The sequence below is a fragment of the Neolamprologus multifasciatus genome, chromosome 1 (assembly GCF_963576455.1).
Source record: "Neolamprologus multifasciatus chromosome 1, fNeoMul1.2, whole genome shotgun sequence".
Taxonomy (NCBI): domain Eukaryota; kingdom Metazoa; phylum Chordata; class Actinopteri; order Cichliformes; family Cichlidae; genus Neolamprologus; species Neolamprologus multifasciatus.
Window position 1 is genome coordinate 568,926 of NC_140439.1, and position 18,657 is coordinate 587,582.

The 18,657-nt window shown below is 39.6% G+C and overlaps 2 protein-coding genes across 2 annotated transcripts; both read right to left on the reverse strand.

Moving 5' to 3' along the window:
- Positions 1-6,377: 6,377 nt before the first annotated feature.
- aph1b (aph-1B gamma-secretase subunit) lies at positions 6,378-12,630 on the reverse strand. The gene is made up of 6 exons (XM_085178539.1): positions 12,373-12,630; positions 11,252-11,422; positions 10,817-10,890; positions 8,348-8,470; positions 7,666-7,793; positions 6,378-7,258 (listed from the first exon to the last, which is right to left on the reverse strand). The coding sequence occupies exons 1-6, from the start codon at positions 12,483-12,485 to the stop codon at positions 7,091-7,093; spliced, it is 777 nt and encodes a 258-aa protein (XP_085034665.1). The 5' UTR covers positions 12,486-12,630; the 3' UTR covers positions 6,378-7,090.
- Positions 12,631-12,750: 120 nt separating this feature from the next.
- LOC146525050 (troponin I, fast skeletal muscle-like) lies at positions 12,751-14,844 on the reverse strand. Its single transcript, XM_085160306.1, has 5 exons — positions 14,812-14,844; positions 14,077-14,205; positions 13,643-13,729; positions 13,172-13,348; positions 12,751-13,044 (listed from the first exon to the last, which is right to left on the reverse strand). Exons 1-5 carry the CDS (start codon positions 14,842-14,844, stop codon positions 12,958-12,960), a joined length of 513 nt encoding a protein of 170 aa, XP_085016432.1. The 3' UTR covers positions 12,751-12,957.
- Between the last annotated feature and the right edge of the window lie 3,813 nt (positions 14,845-18,657).

Below are 18,657 nucleotides of genomic sequence, written 5' to 3' on the forward strand. Positions count from 1 at the left end.
CTGTGGCTCCAGCAAACATCAGCTGATACTAGAAATTAATATTAAATAAATTCTAACAACAGCTGATCAAGCTTAAACGTGCTGCTGTTGTTTAAGGCGACATCGGCTGGTTTCCTCTTTCTGGCGCGAAGTGGGCGATAAACAAACAAGAGAGAAAAGCCGATCAGCTGATCACTGATCAGTTTTCATGATTGAAGTAGAAACGGGAGAGGGAGGGGGGAGAATGAAAGAAGAAGAGGCAGCTGTGCAGCAAAGACACAGAATAACAGCTTTGTGTCTTTTTCATTGTAGCTGAATTACGGGACAAACTGTTCCTTTTCACCTCAAAACGCGTAATATTTTCTCTTAATACCAGACGGGACGGTTGGCAACTCTAATAACTTATGAACAAAATAAAGTTCAACATCATTAACTTCATAGCACCCACCCAGCTGTATAGAAACTCCGTCATGCTAGCTAGTACGCAGTACGGAAAAAGTCAGAATAACGAAAATAAACTCCACCTAAACTTGGTTTATATCTGACCCAGATAGACTGCAGGTCACAACTTCTTACCTCAAGTTCAGTTCACACTCGGACCGACGGCCGCCTCGGGTCTCTTTTCCTTCTGCGTCCCCTTTCCCTCATCCACCTGCTGGCCTCCACCACTTGCTAATGTTACTGAATCTGTGGAAGCTCCGCAATAGCCACCACACGAAGTAACGAGTAACGACCCTATCTAAATCCCAGTAACGACTAACGCGTTCCTGATTTTGGCATAATAACTAGTTACCGTGCTCGTTACCACAAAAATAACGTAGTTACTGTAACGCGTTACTTAATAACGCGTTAGTCCCAACACTGTATATAACCTATAGCACATTTAAACAGTGGACGTTGACCCAAACTGCTTCAGGGCACATTTGCATTTCAAACAGCTGAAAGGTGTGTTGTATTGTGTTAACTAATTTTTATGCACAGTAAAAGTCACAATGATTTAGTGGTCATTAAAATGTGTTCAGAATTTTCAAATTGTTGATGATTTATGTAATACAGACATACAGCTGCACACATTAGCCACCTTATAACAAATATATACCAAATATATCAAAATCTGCAGTATCTCACAGCACTGTTGGGAATAACGATGAATATGGTGAATCATTGGTGTTGAGAGTGAGGTAGGGATTAACATGTACATACTTCTTCCTACTCCATTTCAAACTTTATGATTGAGTTTATAATTCATGTCATTTAGAGATTGTTTGTGCACATGTATGTATGTATGTGTACTTGTATATGCAAGTATGTGTGTGCGTAAATGTGGTTTGTTTTATATGTTATATATATTAGTAATTTCAAAGAAACACTTCGGATCCAGTATTTTTCTTCTTGTTGATTATAATGTTGTTTCTACCTTTTTATTATTTACAAAAATGCCAAAGGTAATACAGTTTGTATTTTTGTACAAGCAGGGTGATGCCCAAAGATCTAAAATGGACAAGTGGAGGACAGAAGAAGGAGTGGCAGAACTTTAAAACCATCTACTGCAGATGAACATCAACTGAATGTAATAGGGCGGACAGCAAAGACCTGACACAGAACCTGAGTGATGCATCTGGCTTTTTGTTGATCCACCTACCTTTTAGAAATGGTGTCAGTCAAAGGGTGATAAATCCATCCATCCATCCATCCTCTTCTGCTTACCTTGTCCTAGGCTGGAGCCTATCCCAGCTGTCTTACAATGAGAGGCAGGGTACACAATGGCCAGTTCGGTTATAAATCCAAATATGACATTTTTGGTTTGAATCATTCTATGTACAAAGGAGATCTAAACTGGACAGAGCAGTGAGTCTCTATAGCCATCTGTAAAACATGTTGAAGGCTCTGTCGTGGTTTGAGCGCAGCAGCCAGAGGTGTTGGATCTTATTAAAATTGATGGAATTAGAAACACCGAAAAGTACAGTCAGATTTTGATCCAACATGTAATACCAAGTGGAAAGTGTCTGATCATAAACGGTTTTATTTTTCACAATGATGATGATCCCAAACACATTGCCAATGTGGCAAAAGCATACGCAAATAGAAAAATACACAATGGATTCATAGACTGGCCTTCCCAGGGCCTGAACATCAATATGACTAAAGCATGTATAGCACCTTCTACTCTCCCAGAGTACTCAAAGCACTGTATGTAACATGCCTCATTCACACAAGCACTTCTAAACTCAAATGCAAACTAACCAACATTAACGCTCCGATGAACACATCCGAGGGCAACTTCGGGTTAGTGTCTTGCCCAAGGATTTTTGGCATGTAGATTAAGAAAGCCAAGGATTGAACCACCAACCTTCCAATCAGTAGCTGTGGCTACTGTGGCTCTACCACCTGAGCCACAGCTACACCGGTCCTGTTCCTGTTCATTTGTTTATTTGTTACTTCTGCACAGCACTCTAAAACAATCAACTGAATGTGGTGTGTCAATATATATGAAGGTTTTACAGTGTACATGTTTTTGTGTGAGAGAGATTTTTGTGCTACATATAATAACTCCCATATCACAGATTAAGTCAGTCAGGTTGGTTACCATAGAGGAACTGGGAATTTTATCCCTGAGAGGAACAGTTGACATGCACTGAAACGGGTTACTTCTTCAAACAAAAGATTTAAAAACAAAAGATCACCTGATATCAGACAGACTTGTCCACAGTCTGAGTTTGAAGCCAAATACTACAGACAACATAAAATCAGACGCAGCAAGGTTAACAGTAAATGTTGACAATAATTAATTGGCAGCCTTAAATCATAGTCCACTCAAGAAAAATAAACCACTGGGGAAAAGAAATGTACAAATATATGCGCATATCTGTATCCACGAAATGACATATACTAGCATTAAATTAGATCTGTGACCACGTTTTCAATTTGCATCACATTTACAAGAAATCAACTTAGCTGTTTTTTAAAGAACTCACCTAATTTTTCTCTACTGCCACCTGTCGCTAAGAAGGCCAACTTTGCAAACTAGATAAATGGATAAGTAATATGCTTATTCTTAAATATGTAATATGCAATGCTGCATTGTGATGAAAGTAGTATCTGGGTTCAGTTATAACATTTAAATGAGCAACATTTGCCGGGAAAGTGTGCTTTGTGAAGCAAAACCCTCTCTCATTAGGGGACTCAGCTGTCCATCTGCATCTTAAGGATAAAGGTCACTCTTTCGAGGATGCCAATGTTCACATTTTGGACAGAGAGGACAGATGGTTTGAAAGCGGAGTGAAAGAAGCATCTATGTCCACTGTGAGCGACCATCTTTGAACAGAGGCGGGGCTTACGACACCAACTCTCTGCCATCTATAATCCAGTTTTGAGTTCCCTCCCCAGACGCCTTAACGCCCACTCACATCCTGGGCCATCTGACCTCAGGAATTCGCATGATAAGGTGGGGCCAGGTTTCACAATGAACTCACCCGAAACTCTGGCTGATTGGGACCCACACCCAGTTTCACACCTTGGCTCAGGCAATTAGAGGATCATCAGGGGGTCCTTTTGTCCCTCTGTGGGGGGATACTCCCACTAGGTTTATATCTGGGACTCTCCACCATTTGACCTTAGAACTGAAGAAGCTTCTCGGATGAGAGGTGAAACGTCTTCAAGTAACTTAAAGAAGTCCAAACCCCTCTCTCATTAAGAACAAGATGACGTAGGTGGGAACGAGGCTTGCGAGGTTCTGGAAGGTCTGCGGTAGAAGACGAGGTACAAACAGCAGCGCACACTGTTTAGCATTTGATTTCAATTCTTTAAAGTAACTAATTGTAGGCATATAAAAAGAGAGCAAGAGAGATTTTCATTACAAATCTGAGTCGCCAAGTTGATGTTGTTAAATGGTCGTTTGTCCGAGTAGCGCTGCGTGCCCCGAAAACATATTTATATAAACATACATATAAAATAAAATAAAAAGAGAACATTTATGAGGCTTGAGAGGTTTGATTTTAAAAAAGAAAACTGGCTCAGACATATGAGACATAAAAAATACTTTCGTTGCATTGTTATTTGACTGTGAGCTAGTGGTTTTTTCCTGCCTTCACACGGACCCAAGTCCACATTCTGTACAAACCACACTCACCAGACAGGGTAGCCCAAGAGGTGACTGATGACAACCGCTCCCACCGCCCACCAGCGCTGCTTCTCACAAGCATCAAAGAAAACAACGCCCCAGAACATGTGAAGCAGGATGATGGCCATTGTCATAAAGGCTGAAAGAGAAGTGCAATTTTAACAAATTATGTTCTACATATATTTCTAATATAGTTACACTTTTAACGGCAATTAGTTTTAATGCAACATTTCCCAGAATGCCTTTTAATAACACCACACATAATACATTTAGGCTGTGCTCTGTATTGTTTCAGCTAGAAGTCCAAAACTCTGAAAGACATACAATTTGTTTGTGGCAGCTGGCTCAAAAGTGAAAGAAAAAAAACAAACACACACACACAATCATTTATTCTCCAAAGTAAAATAACAATCTCCCTGTCTGGACTCTGGTTCCAGCAGTGGAAGTAGTTCATCTTTGGCTGGACACCTGACCCTCGAACATCCAGCGGGACACAAAAGCCTCAGGAGTGAGACTTTTGATATTGTTGAGGTGACCCCGGTGTCACCGGCTGCACAGGCTCATATTTGCATTTGAAAGTTGCTTTTCGGCAGAGGAAACGCTTCCTGAATCTGTCTGTCTGTTGTCTAACTTTTTTTTTAAAAAAGGCCTTTGACTGACCAAAACCCTCTGAGACCCCGGTGAGCTTTGTGTAGCCCAGCCTGGAGGTGTCTGCTTTCATAAATGGAAACATTACCTGAGGAGCGCAGGAGTGGCAGAATGGAGGAATGTTTTAGGGTGAAACATTAAAAGGTGATTTATCATTTTTCTTTTGTGATTAGTCCTTTTAATGACGTGAACATACCCACTTTAACAGCTCCTCATCTTTACAAACAAGCAAACTGAAGCATCTGAAGCAAGAAAGGCTTTGTGCTTCATCCCTCTCACATTCACTCGCTCACACACACGCACAGACATGCACTATATCGGAAACCTGGCGCCTGCTTTGTCCCCTGTAGACTTCTCATTAAAGGTCCAATGAACTGACCTACTGTTTCTGTATAAACTTAAAAGAAAATGGCTGCTGTGTGGTCTTTCTTATTACTTTTTGATTATTTTTGACCAAACAAGGCTAGTTAAACACCCTCTGATGTTATTAAACATGTTAATGTTCATTACTTTGAATGCTGTTTTCAAGTGGTATTTCCCACCAGATTCTCCTGCGAAACAGAACCAGTTTGAAATCTTTAAATGACTGTATATATAAGTAGTCTAAACCACTGCACAAGTTTAGTTTCAGACAATTTATTTCTGCTCTTGGCTCTGTGTGATGTCAGAGCTCTGGCTGTGATCACAAAAGCCTCATTGGCTCAAACTGTCTGTTTAATATGAGTAACCAATCAGGGGAAAAAAGCTGGGTTAAAGGAAGGGGGAGGAGCCAAAATCCTTGTTTCAGACAGTAGATGAGGTACAGAAATTGGTATCATGCAAAGTTGCTCTAGTAGAGTGAAAGAAAAGAAACAAAGAGGAGAAATTTGTCATAAAATATCCTATTTAAGCAGAAATCTTTGGTGTGAACATGTGCTTGGTTTTTGGAGTTGGCAGTGATGGTAAACTGAAAATCTTTAGTTTTTTTTATACTAATCAGACAATTTTAAATATATTTTACACAGTCACTAGTGAATAATCATGGGCAATTAAAACACCTGTTAAAAAACAATAGCTTAATTAATCAATTGATATAAAGAATGACAGGAATATCATTTTTTATTATTATTCCTTTAGTCATTGAAGTATTGTACACACTTAAAACCTATCCAACAATGGTGATAAAGGGAAATGTAACCTTCTAGAAATAAACAAGAAATTTAAAGTTAACTTAATGCAGAGGGAGAGCTGAATGTGTTTTACAATATGAAGTAAAAACTGAAAGTGAGCACACAATAATTTCTTTCCCCATTTCTTGGATATAGCTCACAAAAGGAACACTTCTCTTTGAATTACAGTAGGATTAAACAGCATGACATCATGAAGGTAAGAGTTATTGCACGATTGTTGTATCAGTTTCAGCCTGGTGTACAACTGACCAGCTAACAGGCTCATCTCCACCTATAAGACTACACCAAATCACATTTTGTCATGAAGCAAAGTGCCAAAACAAGGCAGAAAAGTAATAAACTCAATGCAAACATGGATACAATTTACATCTCTAATGTACCTCCCATCCTTGTGAGACACAGCAGACAGAATCTACAAATACAAAAGATGATCGAAAACAAAATCAGGCACAAAAACAAAATGTTTGTAAATAATTCTTTATCCTTGCACTCATAAGAACAACCAGAACACACAAGGAAGCCACACAAGGACAAACAACAAAAGAAACTATTTTGTTTGATTTAGATTCTCTACTTTCTATTTGCTCAAGGGTCTATTACGTCAAGATTGCTGACTGACTGATGACTGATTACAAACAATTAGTAATCATTAGCAAGTGCATTTAGAATCAAACGCAGGTTCATATTCAGACCACAGACAGCATATCACACCTTGAAGAAAGGTTTAATATTTACACATTAGGGAATTCAAAAATGCATAATTATATACACATTTTCTTTAGAAATAATAAAACACTAGGAAAGATTTGAAGCATCTGAGAGTATGTATAAAGAGTGCTGCTGCTTTAACCCCCCAATCTAAAGTATCTTCTGTGGGTTTGTTTTTCTTACAGTGCAGACCACAAAAAGGGCACACAGTTAGCCAAAATGGATATGTTATACTGTTGAATAAAAACCTTTTCCAAGCTGGACTGGAATCAAAACGATCTCCCATCTTTGTTCCCACAAAACCTTTTACATGTTTTAACGCTTAAGATGATGAAAGTCTCAAATCAAATAGCAGATTTAACAGGGTTAACACTCCTTCCTCACTGTGTCCAATGTGTGTGTGTATTTGTGTGGGATCTCTGTGATCCTTGTATAAAGAGTCCTGCACACTGCTAGGTGTGCTGCGTTATCTAGGCCTGTGGTTGGCAAGAAGCAAGTCCTTGTCTTTGCAGGTGAGGCAGAGTTTGAGGTTCTTGAGCGAGCCGCCGGCGGAGTAGAACGCCCAGACACCCATTAGGAACAGGATGACGTAGGTGGGAACAAGGCTTGCGACGTACTCGGGGTTCTGGAAGGTCTGCGGTAGAAGACGAGATAAAAAACATCAGTGGACACTGTTTAGTATTTTATCTCAATTCTTTAAAGTAACTAATTGCAGGCATATAAAGAGAGAGCAAGAGAGACTTTCATTACAAATCTGAGTCGCCAAGTTGATGTTATTAAATGGCCGTTTGTCCGAGCACCACCGTGTGCCCCGAAAACATGACTCTTATTTACTATAAGATACTATAATATACTATAATAAAATAAAAAGAGAAGATTTATGAGGCTTGAGAGGTTTGATTTTAAAAAAAAGAAAACTGACTCTGACATTTAAGACATAAAAATACTTTCCTTGCATAGTTTTTGACTGTGAGCTCTTGTTAGTGTTTTTTCCTGCCTTCACAAAGACTAAAGTCCACATTCTGTACAAACCACACTCACCAGACAGGAGACCAAGAGGTGACTGATGACAACGGCTCCCACCGCCCACCAGCGCTGCTTCTCACAGGCATCAAAGAAAACAACGCCCCAAAACATGTGAAGCAGAATGATGGCCATCGTCATGAAGGCTGAAAGAGACGTGCAATTTTAACAAATTATGTTCTACATATAAATCTAATATAGTTACACTTTTAACGGCGATTAGTTTTAATGCAACATTTCCTAGAATGCCTTTTAATAAGACCACAAAATAGAACATAATACATTTAGGCTGTGCTCTGTATTGTTTCAGCTAGAAGTCCAAAACTCTGAAATACAGTTTTTTTGTGGCAGCTGGCTCAAAAGTGAAAGAAAAAAAAACAAACACACAATCATTTATACTCCAAAGTAGAATAACAATCTCCAGGGTCTGGACTCTGGTTCCAGCAGTGGAAGTGAATGACTCTGTGTGTGTGTGTCTGTGTGTGTGTGTGTGTGTAAGAAACAGGTCATACGGCATTTAATGAAAAAGGTTTTTAGGTCTTATGTCACTTGTTTTTAAACAAATGACACAACAAATGGAAGAGAACACTAGAAAGAAAATGTTTTTACAAACCTATGGACTCACTCAACAGCAGAAACGTAAAGGTTTTTGACAATAAAAAAAACAACAAACAAAAAACAAGTACATGCTAATTGTTACCTGAGGACAGGAAGTAGTGCTGCGAGTCTCCATGGATCCCCACAGTCCCCGGCCCTGCTGAGTCAGCCAGGATGTTCACCACAGAGAACGCTCCGCTCATGAAGCCGAAGCCGAGACCTGACACTGAGACAAAAGAATGAGAAGACAGCTGAGACATAAGAAAGACTGTACTATGCGATGCTAATCCCAAAGCAAATTAGGCCACTATGCAAGAAGAATGTACAGTGGTCCCTTATCACAGGAGTTACATTGTAAAAATAACCCGCGATAGGTGAAGTCCGCAAAGTAGCCAACTTTATTTTTTCACAATTATTATAGATGTTTTAAGGCTGTAAAACTCCTCACTAGACACTTTAGACAGTTTTCTCAGACAAGCATGAACATTTTCACACTTTTCTCTCTTGTTTAAACACCCTCAAAATTCAAACCTTCATAGAAAAATAAGTCCAGTATTGTAGAATGAAACCAAAGATCAAACCCTGTTTTCAGGTCCAGAACATGAGAATAGAGCAGCTGCCAGAGAATTCAACGTTAATGAATCAATGGTGGAAGAATGACTTGAGTAAAGTTTGACTTATCTGACTGTTTTGTTTCACTTAATGCACCTCATAATGCGGTGTGCCTTATGGTCCGAAAAATACGGTAACTTCTATCTTCCCTTAGCATGTCCAGAAGTCCAACTTTTTGTGCGATGGTTAGCATCTTCCTCTGCCTTTTGGGTGCTACCACAGGTGCCTTTGACGGTGCAAAACGTTTCATTAACATTGTTGTGTTTGTTGGGGAGAAAACTTACAAACATACAGTACAGTACTTCAGAGTCACACTGCAAGCGATCGAAGATTTATGTAAATTTGACAAGCTGCAGACATTCTGTACTGTACAGGAGACACAGCACGGAGGAGATTTATTGACAATGGTCTACGGCCAATCAGGATGCAGAACACAATGTGCTGCTTAAAAAAAAAACTGCAAAATTGCACCAAAGAAAATCCACGAAACAGTGCACCGCATTATAGCTAGGGACCACTAGGGCTGTTTGATATAACGATAACGATATATATCGAATGACGATATAAAAACGTCTATCGTTTCATTTTACGCTATCGTTTGTTTCGTGGTGTCGCAAAATAAACTGTTTATGGCAATATTTTTTCATTGTTTTGATGGTCACTGTAGTGGCTATATTAATTTCTTAAAGTTCTCTCTTTCTCTTATATTTAATATAACCACACTACGCACGGACAAGCGCCTGTTTTAATGCTTTGTCGTTAGCAACAACGACGGTAACACCATCGTGTGTCCGCTTGTTTATGTTCCACATAAACCTTTTACAATAAAGCTCAAGATCCTGTTGAGACTTTTCAAAATAAACTGAACCACGTGAAAGAGCAGATTATTTACAGATGAGAAGTAAAAAAAGAGCCGCCAGGTGCTAAAAAATAGACCTTAGACTCAAACGTTAGAACAGGCTTTTCCCCACAGCACGCCGTGTAATAAATACTCACAAAGAAAACGGCGGCCATTACAACTTATGTCTAAAAATGTATCGTTTCATGCATCGGTTAAAACACTCGACTCCAGCTACATGACGCGCAGCTGGAAACACTTCCTGCAAGTCGAGCTGCCCGAGATTCACAGAATTTACAGAAAATGTTACATTTTTGTGATTTATATCGTTATCGGGACGATAGAATTCTTATATCGGGATATGAGATTTTGGTAATCTCACACAGAAAATACTGTTTACTGTAAACCGCAAGCAAATTTAAACAACCTGCAAATAAGAGATCATGTCCAAAGTGTGCTAGATATTCATTTTTAACAATTTCTTTAGAAATTTATTGATGCTACTTGATAGCATCTTTTGTTAGAGCCTAGTGGGGAAGAATGAGCACTTTCACAGTTTGTGCTCATATGATATACGGCCAAAGGTTTCAATCCACACCTCTTAACATCTGAATACAGGTGTGTAAAATCAAGCATCTTTCCATGAAGTCTCGCTTTACAAATGTTTGTGAAACAAGGGGTCACTCTAAAGAGCTCACTGAACTAGAGTGTAGCAATGTAGTAGAATATGATCGTTGTAAATAGTCTGTTTGTGAAATTTCCTCATAGATATTTTATGATCACTAAGTGGCATTGCAGAGCTCCAATCCTCCCCATTAACACCACTGATGTTATCATCAGCACAAACACTGTGCTGGGAGCTTCAAGGTATGGGTCTACATGGCTGAGCAGCTCCTATAGCTATAATATACATGTGGTTATGCTAATGTTTCTTGTATATTTAAAAAAATGTTTTTACAGAATAGTACAAAAGTGAGTTTCAAAACCAAAAACAAACAATGACAAAGTTGTAAAGAGGTAACCGGTGCTCAATGTTCTGTCTTCTGGCAGAATCGTGGGTGAATGAATATGCTACCAGTAGGTGATATGAAGCACAGAAGATGATGTGCAGACTAAGTGTACCATAGGCCAGCTGTCGGATGGAGATGGGCATGGTCTCCTCCTGGCTGAGAGTGAGGAGGCCTTCATTTGCTTTCCTGCAAGAAAACACACACACAGAGTTTTGGTTCTGAGTCTCACTGTGCGCTACAGAACATGAATAGAAAATATGTCAGTTATGAAAGTATGTCATTTAGTGGAAGATGATCTGAGATGAACAATGAAAATTGTACAAGTTCACACTGAAGAGTGTGAAACTGAGACAGACACTCATCAAGGGACAACAACGATACAGTGCAGAATTCAGAGGTCAATATTTCTTAGTTAAATAAATAATAAATAGTGAATACATGTTGAGGAAGTTGAAGTATGGGCTTTCAGCTCTTCTAGTAAGAAACAGTTCTCTGGAGTCACACTATATAAAGTATAAAACAGTTAAACATGGTGGTGGCCACTTACTTTAGTAGCTTGTAGTAAGCGAAGCGGAAGGTTTCCTGCAAGAGCACAGACAGCACCACGCCAAAGATGAGCAGGCCTTTCTGCTGAGCCGCACTCTCTTTATTACTGATCTGAACTGAGATGAACCACACCAGGGAGGAGAGCAGCAGCGACACCAGCCAGAAAAATGCCCTGAAAGAATGAGAACAAAGAAAACAGATATTACCCACACTGCTATCTCAAAGCTTCTGGGCTCACAGCAATTCCAGCATTGCTGTGAGCCCAGAAGCCCGACTCCTTTATTTTTTCAACAGTTCTATTTGCGAGGGTCAGCCAATTAAATGAAAGTAAATGGAGGGTTAAGAAAAAAATACTTCCAGACTGAGTAGGAACTGGGGAGCAGCACCGAAGTGATAACATAATCAGGATTATCTTGAGATACCAGAGGACTATTTAGTTACTTTTACTTAGCAAGAATTAATTGACCATAACAAGGAGGCAAAGCGTCAACGAACACAAACGTAACGTCACGGCACTTTTACAAATTAACAGGTAAGATGTATGTTATCAATCAACAACCACAATTATGATCACAAGCTTATATCTCACTTAGGTCAAGACCGTATCTGAACCCTATACCACTACAATAACAATGGATTATTTCAAAAGCCAATCCGCCATAGTGCTAGCTAACTACGTCTGTGTATACAGCCACCTTTTACTGACATAAGTCGTCAGCATCCTCCAATATCTGCAAGATCCATAAGAAACAAAACTAATAAAAGTCCGTCAGGCTCTCATTAAGCTAGCTCTTTCCTATCTTTGGGCGGCTAATATCAGGCATTGCTGGGGCTTTAAAACTTTAAAAGGTCGGTGTATTTATGAAGCCGTGTAAATCGGAATGTGGTGACCTATGGCTAAATAAAAAAAAACAGCAAAGTGTAAGACCATAATACCAGAGAATAGAAGCTAACGATAGCACATCAGCTAACAAACGAAACGATCGGTTAGCTAGTAAGCTAACACTGTCTAAAGGTTGGGATTTATTCAATATAACGTGGCAGTAGCATCTGTAATTACCAAATTATTATATATTTAAGTCAATTGCCGTCCGCTATGACCAGTGAATGTTTAACTCTCACCCTGCTATGAGGAAAATGACTCTCAGCGGCTCCCGGGCAATGGTAAACAGGAACAACGCGATGGCTGGGCCGAAGGCGATAAAGGTGCAGCCGAAAAACACCGCCGCTGTCATTTTGGTTCTGAGGGAGGGCAATTCAGCGTCTTAAAGCGGTTGGTTTTGCTCTATTTACAGGTATTTATCTGGAAATATTAGAAAGAAAGCAGCCCTCTGTTGCCAATACTGATTTACTTCCACAACCAGTGTATCACAGGGTTTTCGTGACGTCGCATATTCTCACGTGACCGACAACCCTACCAAAAAAAAAAAAAAAAAACTTTATTAATAATGAGCTGGACGGATTTAGAAAACATTTTTTCAGCTGCCTTTTAACACTTCTGTCTCATTTCTTGCTCTTGGAATTCATAAAACGAGTTCACCTCGATTTACACACAGCCTGTGCTCTTTACCAGCCTGTTTGCATTTGTCAAATTACATTCATTAAATACATCAGAACACCACTGGATTTATTCTTTTTTATTTATTTAAAAAAGTGACATCTGGCAAATCTTGGCAGTGGTGAACTGCAGAAAAAACATGCTGACATTTAAGCCTCTGTCTCGAACATCTTTTTTCTTCCACCCATGCCAGTTTTGTCTTCGATTTTTTTCCTCCAGTCGCCCTTTTGCTTCTCCTAAGAAACACATTCAAAGGAAAGCAGTAACAAAAAGTGAAGCCTTTCATGTTGCGTTCTGATCTTACTAATTTTTTTCAGTGAAGGATGCGCTCCATCTGCCTAATATAACATCTAAAGTACCTACCTCATCCTTCACTTCCTTCTTAACCTGCTTAAGGCTGGCTCTCAGGTCCATGGACACTTTATGTTTGGAGCCCAGCAGGGCAGCCAGCATGGCATCGGCTGACATCCGCACCTTGTTCAGGACTGGCTTCTTAAACCTCCCATTCAGATACTGAATCTTCAACTTAAGGTCATCAACCTGACAAAGAACACTGTTGTTCAGACATATGTGTTTTGGTAATAACAACAACAAACATTTTAGAATAAATTAGAATAAATTTTTAAAAATTCGTTTTAGACTAAAAAAATGTCACTTTGATTAAAGACCTTGCCAATACAGAAAAAATGAAAAATGATTTTGGCAATTACATATACTGTTACTTTAGGGGAGCTGTGGCATAAACCTTACATCGGGAGGTGTTCCATTAACCTTGTTAAGCACTGTATAACTGTATAACTTTATAATGGCAGAAGAAGCTTCTGAATACAATACCTTGTTGGATTTTGCCACTTTGACCTCCATGTTGTATCGCTCCTCATCCACCAAATCAATCTGCTTGTGAAGTTTGCAACACAGCTCCTGGAGTTATGATAGATAGAAAGAGTGAGAAAGTTTATTTGTTTGTCAGTTTTTTCAATCATAAACACGACACACTTAACAGCAGAGTACTATCCTGAACATTTTTCTTACAAAGCAAGTTTTCTATCATCTCCAACTTTCTATAGTTGCTGGGTAGGGGAGGGATACAAAGGAAGAGTAGAGCTTGCACACTTTCATTTTCCAGTGATGTTATGGATGTTAAAGGCAAGTGCACCAGAACAAATACTTTCTCCTCTAAAACTAAACTACAGCTTCCATAGGTGAACCAAAAGCCTGCTAAGTTTATCATCAGTCATGAACAAATTCTCCAGGTGCCGTAGGCTTACCTGGAGATCCTGCATACTGCCTGGAATGAAAAGGGCTGTGCAATTCTCTTCCAAGTACTGCATTTTCTCCCTCTCAGCTTCTCGGGCTTCCTCTTCCAGCATTTCTTGGCCAACTTGCAGCACCAAGCTCTGAGAGAGGGAGGAGAAGATGGCAGAAGATGACTATCAAACACAGTCAGGCCGTTTTGATCAGGTGAGTTTGTAAATGCACTGTGCTTAAATAATACATTACTGCTAGTGCTTTCCTTTCCCTTGATTTGTTTACAATAAAGAGGTGCTTCATTTACTGAACAGCCAAACTGCATCCTCAAATACATTTTCAAGGAAACATATACTCACTGCCCACTGTACACCTATCTAGCACTGAGTCTGAGCCCCTTTTTGCCTTCAGAACTGCTTTAATTATTCGTGGCAGAGATTCAACAAGGTGCTGGACACATTCTGGAGAGATTTGTGTCCAAATGGACATAACAGCATCACAGGGTTGCCAGCTGCACATCCATCACATGATCTGATGACTTCAGAGGCTATTTGAGTAAAATATTCAAATTCATGTTTAATGAAGCCTGGCCAGCCATCGCACTCTCCTGTTGGAGCACAGACAGGAAGAAAGGAGCAAAAACTCACACAGTATATCATTAATGACTTAAACAGTTGCTATCAAAGTTATTACTTATTTCCAATAAGTATTTAGTTAATGCTTTAATACTATACCTGCACTGTTGGCTGTCTAACCTGAGTATCCTTCATTTCTCTGAGCTGTGACATCCTTAGAAAATGAATCTCCACATCAATATCCCTAATGGTCATGGGAATATTTTACACTTTATGATCTCTCTCTCTCTCTGTGTGTGTGTGTGTGTGTGTGTGTGTGCGCGCGCGCGCACACACACACACACAGTTGTCTCCACCAGTTGTCTTCAGAAGCTGTCGCTTGAAATGCAGACAGGAGGATCGACAGCAGCAGCTGAGCCTGGAACAAACACTTGAGGAAGTTTCTTCCAGAAGCATCTTTAGACAATAGTGGGACCACGACAAGGACTCAACACAGTTTTACTTCTGTTCTGGGAGTGTATAATTCATTGTCAACAAATGTTATGAAATTAGCACAAACAGAGCGAGAACGTGTGTGTGTGTGTGTGTGTGTGTGCGTGCGTGCGTGTGTGTGTGTGTCTGTGTGTGTCTGTGTGTGTGTGTGTGTGTGTGTGTGTGTGTGTGTGTGTGTGCGCGCATCTAAAGTCTGAGATATATGGAGCTCAGTTGTTGTGAGTGTTCCTTTATTATTGAACACAAAGGGAAGTTAAGATTTTCACACCTACACCATCTTGGTGCTGTAAACACTTAGTAGAGCACCAAAATTGTGTGTTTCCATTTCCATCCAAAATGCATTTTTTCAGATAGATAGATAGATAGATAGATAGAAAGAAAGATAGGAGTTATGAGATGAACTGACAGAGTTGTGTTAGTCTTTTTCTGAATGCAATTGAGTGCTGTGAGTGCTAAAGATATCTACCTATTCGGAACCATGATAACAGGGTTCTTGCTGATCGGAGCTGGCTTGGCCCTGGCTTATTGAAGAATTAATGAAGCGGAACCGGCTGTTCAAACCCCCACAAGGCTGCCCGCTGGGATTGAAATGATGGGACGAGGTGTGAGTTTCTCAAAAATGGGCTCATTGAGTGCACCATGGAGAAGATCTTGGAGAACGCACGGCTGCCATTAATACTCAGAACAAAACCTCTGAGTGAAAAACTGGATTACATCTGGAGGGGCTAGCTCGAATAACACCTTTGAGCGCAAATTCGATCACATCTTGGGGAAGTGCACTGCGGTCGTGAGTTCTCAGAACCTGCTCTTTGAGCAAAAAGAATGACAACATCACGGAACGTAAGTTTGGATAACATCATAGAAAGCTCAAAGCTCTCCAATGGGAGATTGAGAGACCAGTGTTGGACTGTTAGAACAGCTTTGAAATTCATATGAGTTGTTCGCACTAAAGTAAAAGCCATCATCACTTCATGCGGAGACCCCTTCGGCGCCAGCTGCGGCCTCAAGGCTGGAGCTGAACAAAACACCCTGATAACGACTGTGTTTAGACTGTTCCCCCCATTCCATGCAAGCCCACCTGGGTTGGCTGGAAGACTGTTTACTTAGCCTGGCGGGGCGAAGGACACTGTCTCAGCTGAATTCTGGTCACACACACACACATACACTGATATGCACACACTGATCCCCCCTCCCTTTCCAAACGCCTTCGATGCTTGTGCCCTACCGGGGAAGATGGCAGTCGACTGGACCAGCGCAGACATGCTGCAGGACCGGATGCGCTGTCTACACCGGCTCTCTCTTACCCTTTACCCGCCCCTGTTGCTTGTCTTGTGGTCTTCTATGGTGTATTGATAATCATGTGCTTTTTGTGCTGAGGTGTTTTTTCTGTTATCAAACTGTTCTCCCACTAGGAGCTCAGTCTGAGTGGAGTTTTTTTTCTCCTCCTCTTACCTCATGTTATGTATTTTCGTTGTTTTTTTCCTATCAGCCTACCTTTCTGACATGTCTCCCCAATGTGATGTTTGTGTAAAGTTGGTCAGAAGGTTCCTTTGTAAGTGCGCATGTGCCATTAGCGTGCTGCCTGCTGTAACCCTAATTTCCTTCGGGATTAATAAAGTATTCTGATTCTGATTCTGATTTACACACAGTAACTGGAGCTCAGTGGAGACTCACATAAAAGTTCAGTTAAAAATATTGCTGGGAATATTGTTGGAGGGTAAGTCACATAAAAGTAAGAGTCAACCAATAAAACACTACCTATGTTGAGTATATGAGTCAGTTGTAATTTGGTTTGAAGTAAGAAAGTTGTAAAGGAGTTTAAATGTATCACTTAAGGATAATAACATCAGCTCAAGATAATGTAATGAAGAGGAACTGTTCAAATTAAAGTATAAAAACTCAGAGGCACTAAAGGCTGCTGTGTACAGTATAATACCAGGTACTTATTGTTAATTCTAAAGCCTTTCCAAATGAAATAAAAAGCTATCAACAATAAAGAAGCACGCCCTTTGACCTTATGTTGAAAGTCCTTTGGCGTTAAAGGGATGTCAGCAGAAACTGAACTAAGGCCAGGCCGTACTTTCATATAATACCAATTTGTATCACAAGACTGAGCAATGTTTAACCTTTATTTAACCAGACAAATAATTTAAAAAGTTAAAATAAAAAAATATAAAACCTAAATGCATATAGAAGCATTTCATAAACATTGTGCCTAATAAACCTTTTAGTTTAATTCTGCAGAATTTAATTACAAAAGGTATCTTTAAATCTTAGAGATAAAAGGTAATCTACAAATACAGTTAAAGAAGCTTGTTAACACAGTAGTGTTAAACACAGTATACTGTTTGCACTACATTATACATTTTGTAATGGAGGTGAATTAAATTGTGATTGCTCAGCATACAGCGATTGTAAAGGTTTTCTGCAAGACAATGTTTGACTTTAATTGGAAAAAAGGGAAATACACATTACATTTCAAATTAAAAGCTTAAACACAAGCAAGAAAATAAGGTTATCCATACAGAGAGACAGGTCACTTTCACTATACGATACAAAAAAACAAAGGAAACCAAAACAGGCTTTGAGGCATTTTTAAAGTTTCAGTAGAACTTAATAATCTCAGTAAGCAGTCAACTATTCCACAGTTTAGAATTAACAATTACATCTGTATCTGTACATGGGCACAATAAATCAAAAATGCTGACAATGTCTGACTGTGAATATAGATACTTTATTCTATATCTTGTACTGAATGCAATGATGTGAAACAGTGTGACAATAACTTCAAAATAAAAGCTTACAATCACTGAGAGCATCATGGGAGGGAGAGAAAACACACACACACACACACACACACACACACTATCCCGGGATATATCCAACAATTGTTTGAATATTCGGACTTGCATTGTCCTTGTACAATGGATGCCAAAGAAATAATGCATTTGTTGTCACAAAAAAGGTAGAGCAGGAACTTCGAAACAAGTTTTGTTTTGTTTTGTTTGTTTTGTTTTTTTAAGGTGGGGAATATCTAGCATTAAAAAAGTAATTCAGGCTGATAGTTTTGTGTGGAAACAGGCCTATGTAAGTAAACGACAATTATTTATATTTGAAAAGTTTATTCGCGTTATTTTTCCTACATTTAGTTGATTCTCTTTTTGATGCTATTAAATAAAAATAAATAGCTTTAAACTAGAGCTGGAGATCATGTGACGTGATCATCGTGTCGTATTGCTTACTAGAGTAAACAACAATGTAAAAACAATGGGTACACTGACGCTGTTACTAAAGGCGTACAGTAAAGCTTTATTTATTTATTTTTCAAGTGACCGGAAGTTGTGTGTTTATTTCGGTAAATAAAGCTCACCGTTACCTCGCTGACCGGAAGTGATGTCGTCATGTATTAGGACTAGCTTGACAGTGCTGTGAAGATGGCGGCGTACAGTCGCGCTCAGCTGCTGCTGCTGTTGTCGTCCGTGTGCCTCTGCAGTTTCGGCTCCGTCCTCGGCTTGAAGGCTGCCAGCGGCCCGG

Bases quoted from the DNA above. Each gene is read 5' to 3' on its own strand.
- aph1b (XM_085178539.1), bottom strand. From the start codon at position 12,485: ATGACAGCGGCGGTGTTTTTCGGCTGCACCTTTATCGCCTTCGGCCCA. The intron at 10,891-11,251 runs GTAAGTGGCCAC...GTTTTCTTGCAG, and splicing joins GCTTACTACAAGCTACTAAA to GAAAGCAAATGAAGGCCTCC. The intron at 7,794-8,347 runs GTAACAATTAGC...CGTCTCTTTCAG, and splicing joins GCACTACTTCCTGTCCTCAG to CCTTCATGACGATGGCCATC.
- LOC146525050 (XM_085160306.1), bottom strand. From the start codon at position 14,844: ATGTCACAGCTCAGAGAAATGAAGGATACTCAG. The intron at 14,206-14,811 runs GTTAGACAGCCA...TCCCTCTCTCAG, and splicing joins GAGAAATGAAGGATACTCAG to AGCTTGGTGCTGCAAGTTGG. The intron at 13,349-13,642 runs GTATTGTATTCA...GTTCTTTGTCAG, and splicing joins AAGTGGCAAAATCCAACAAG to GTTGATGACCTTAAGTTGAA.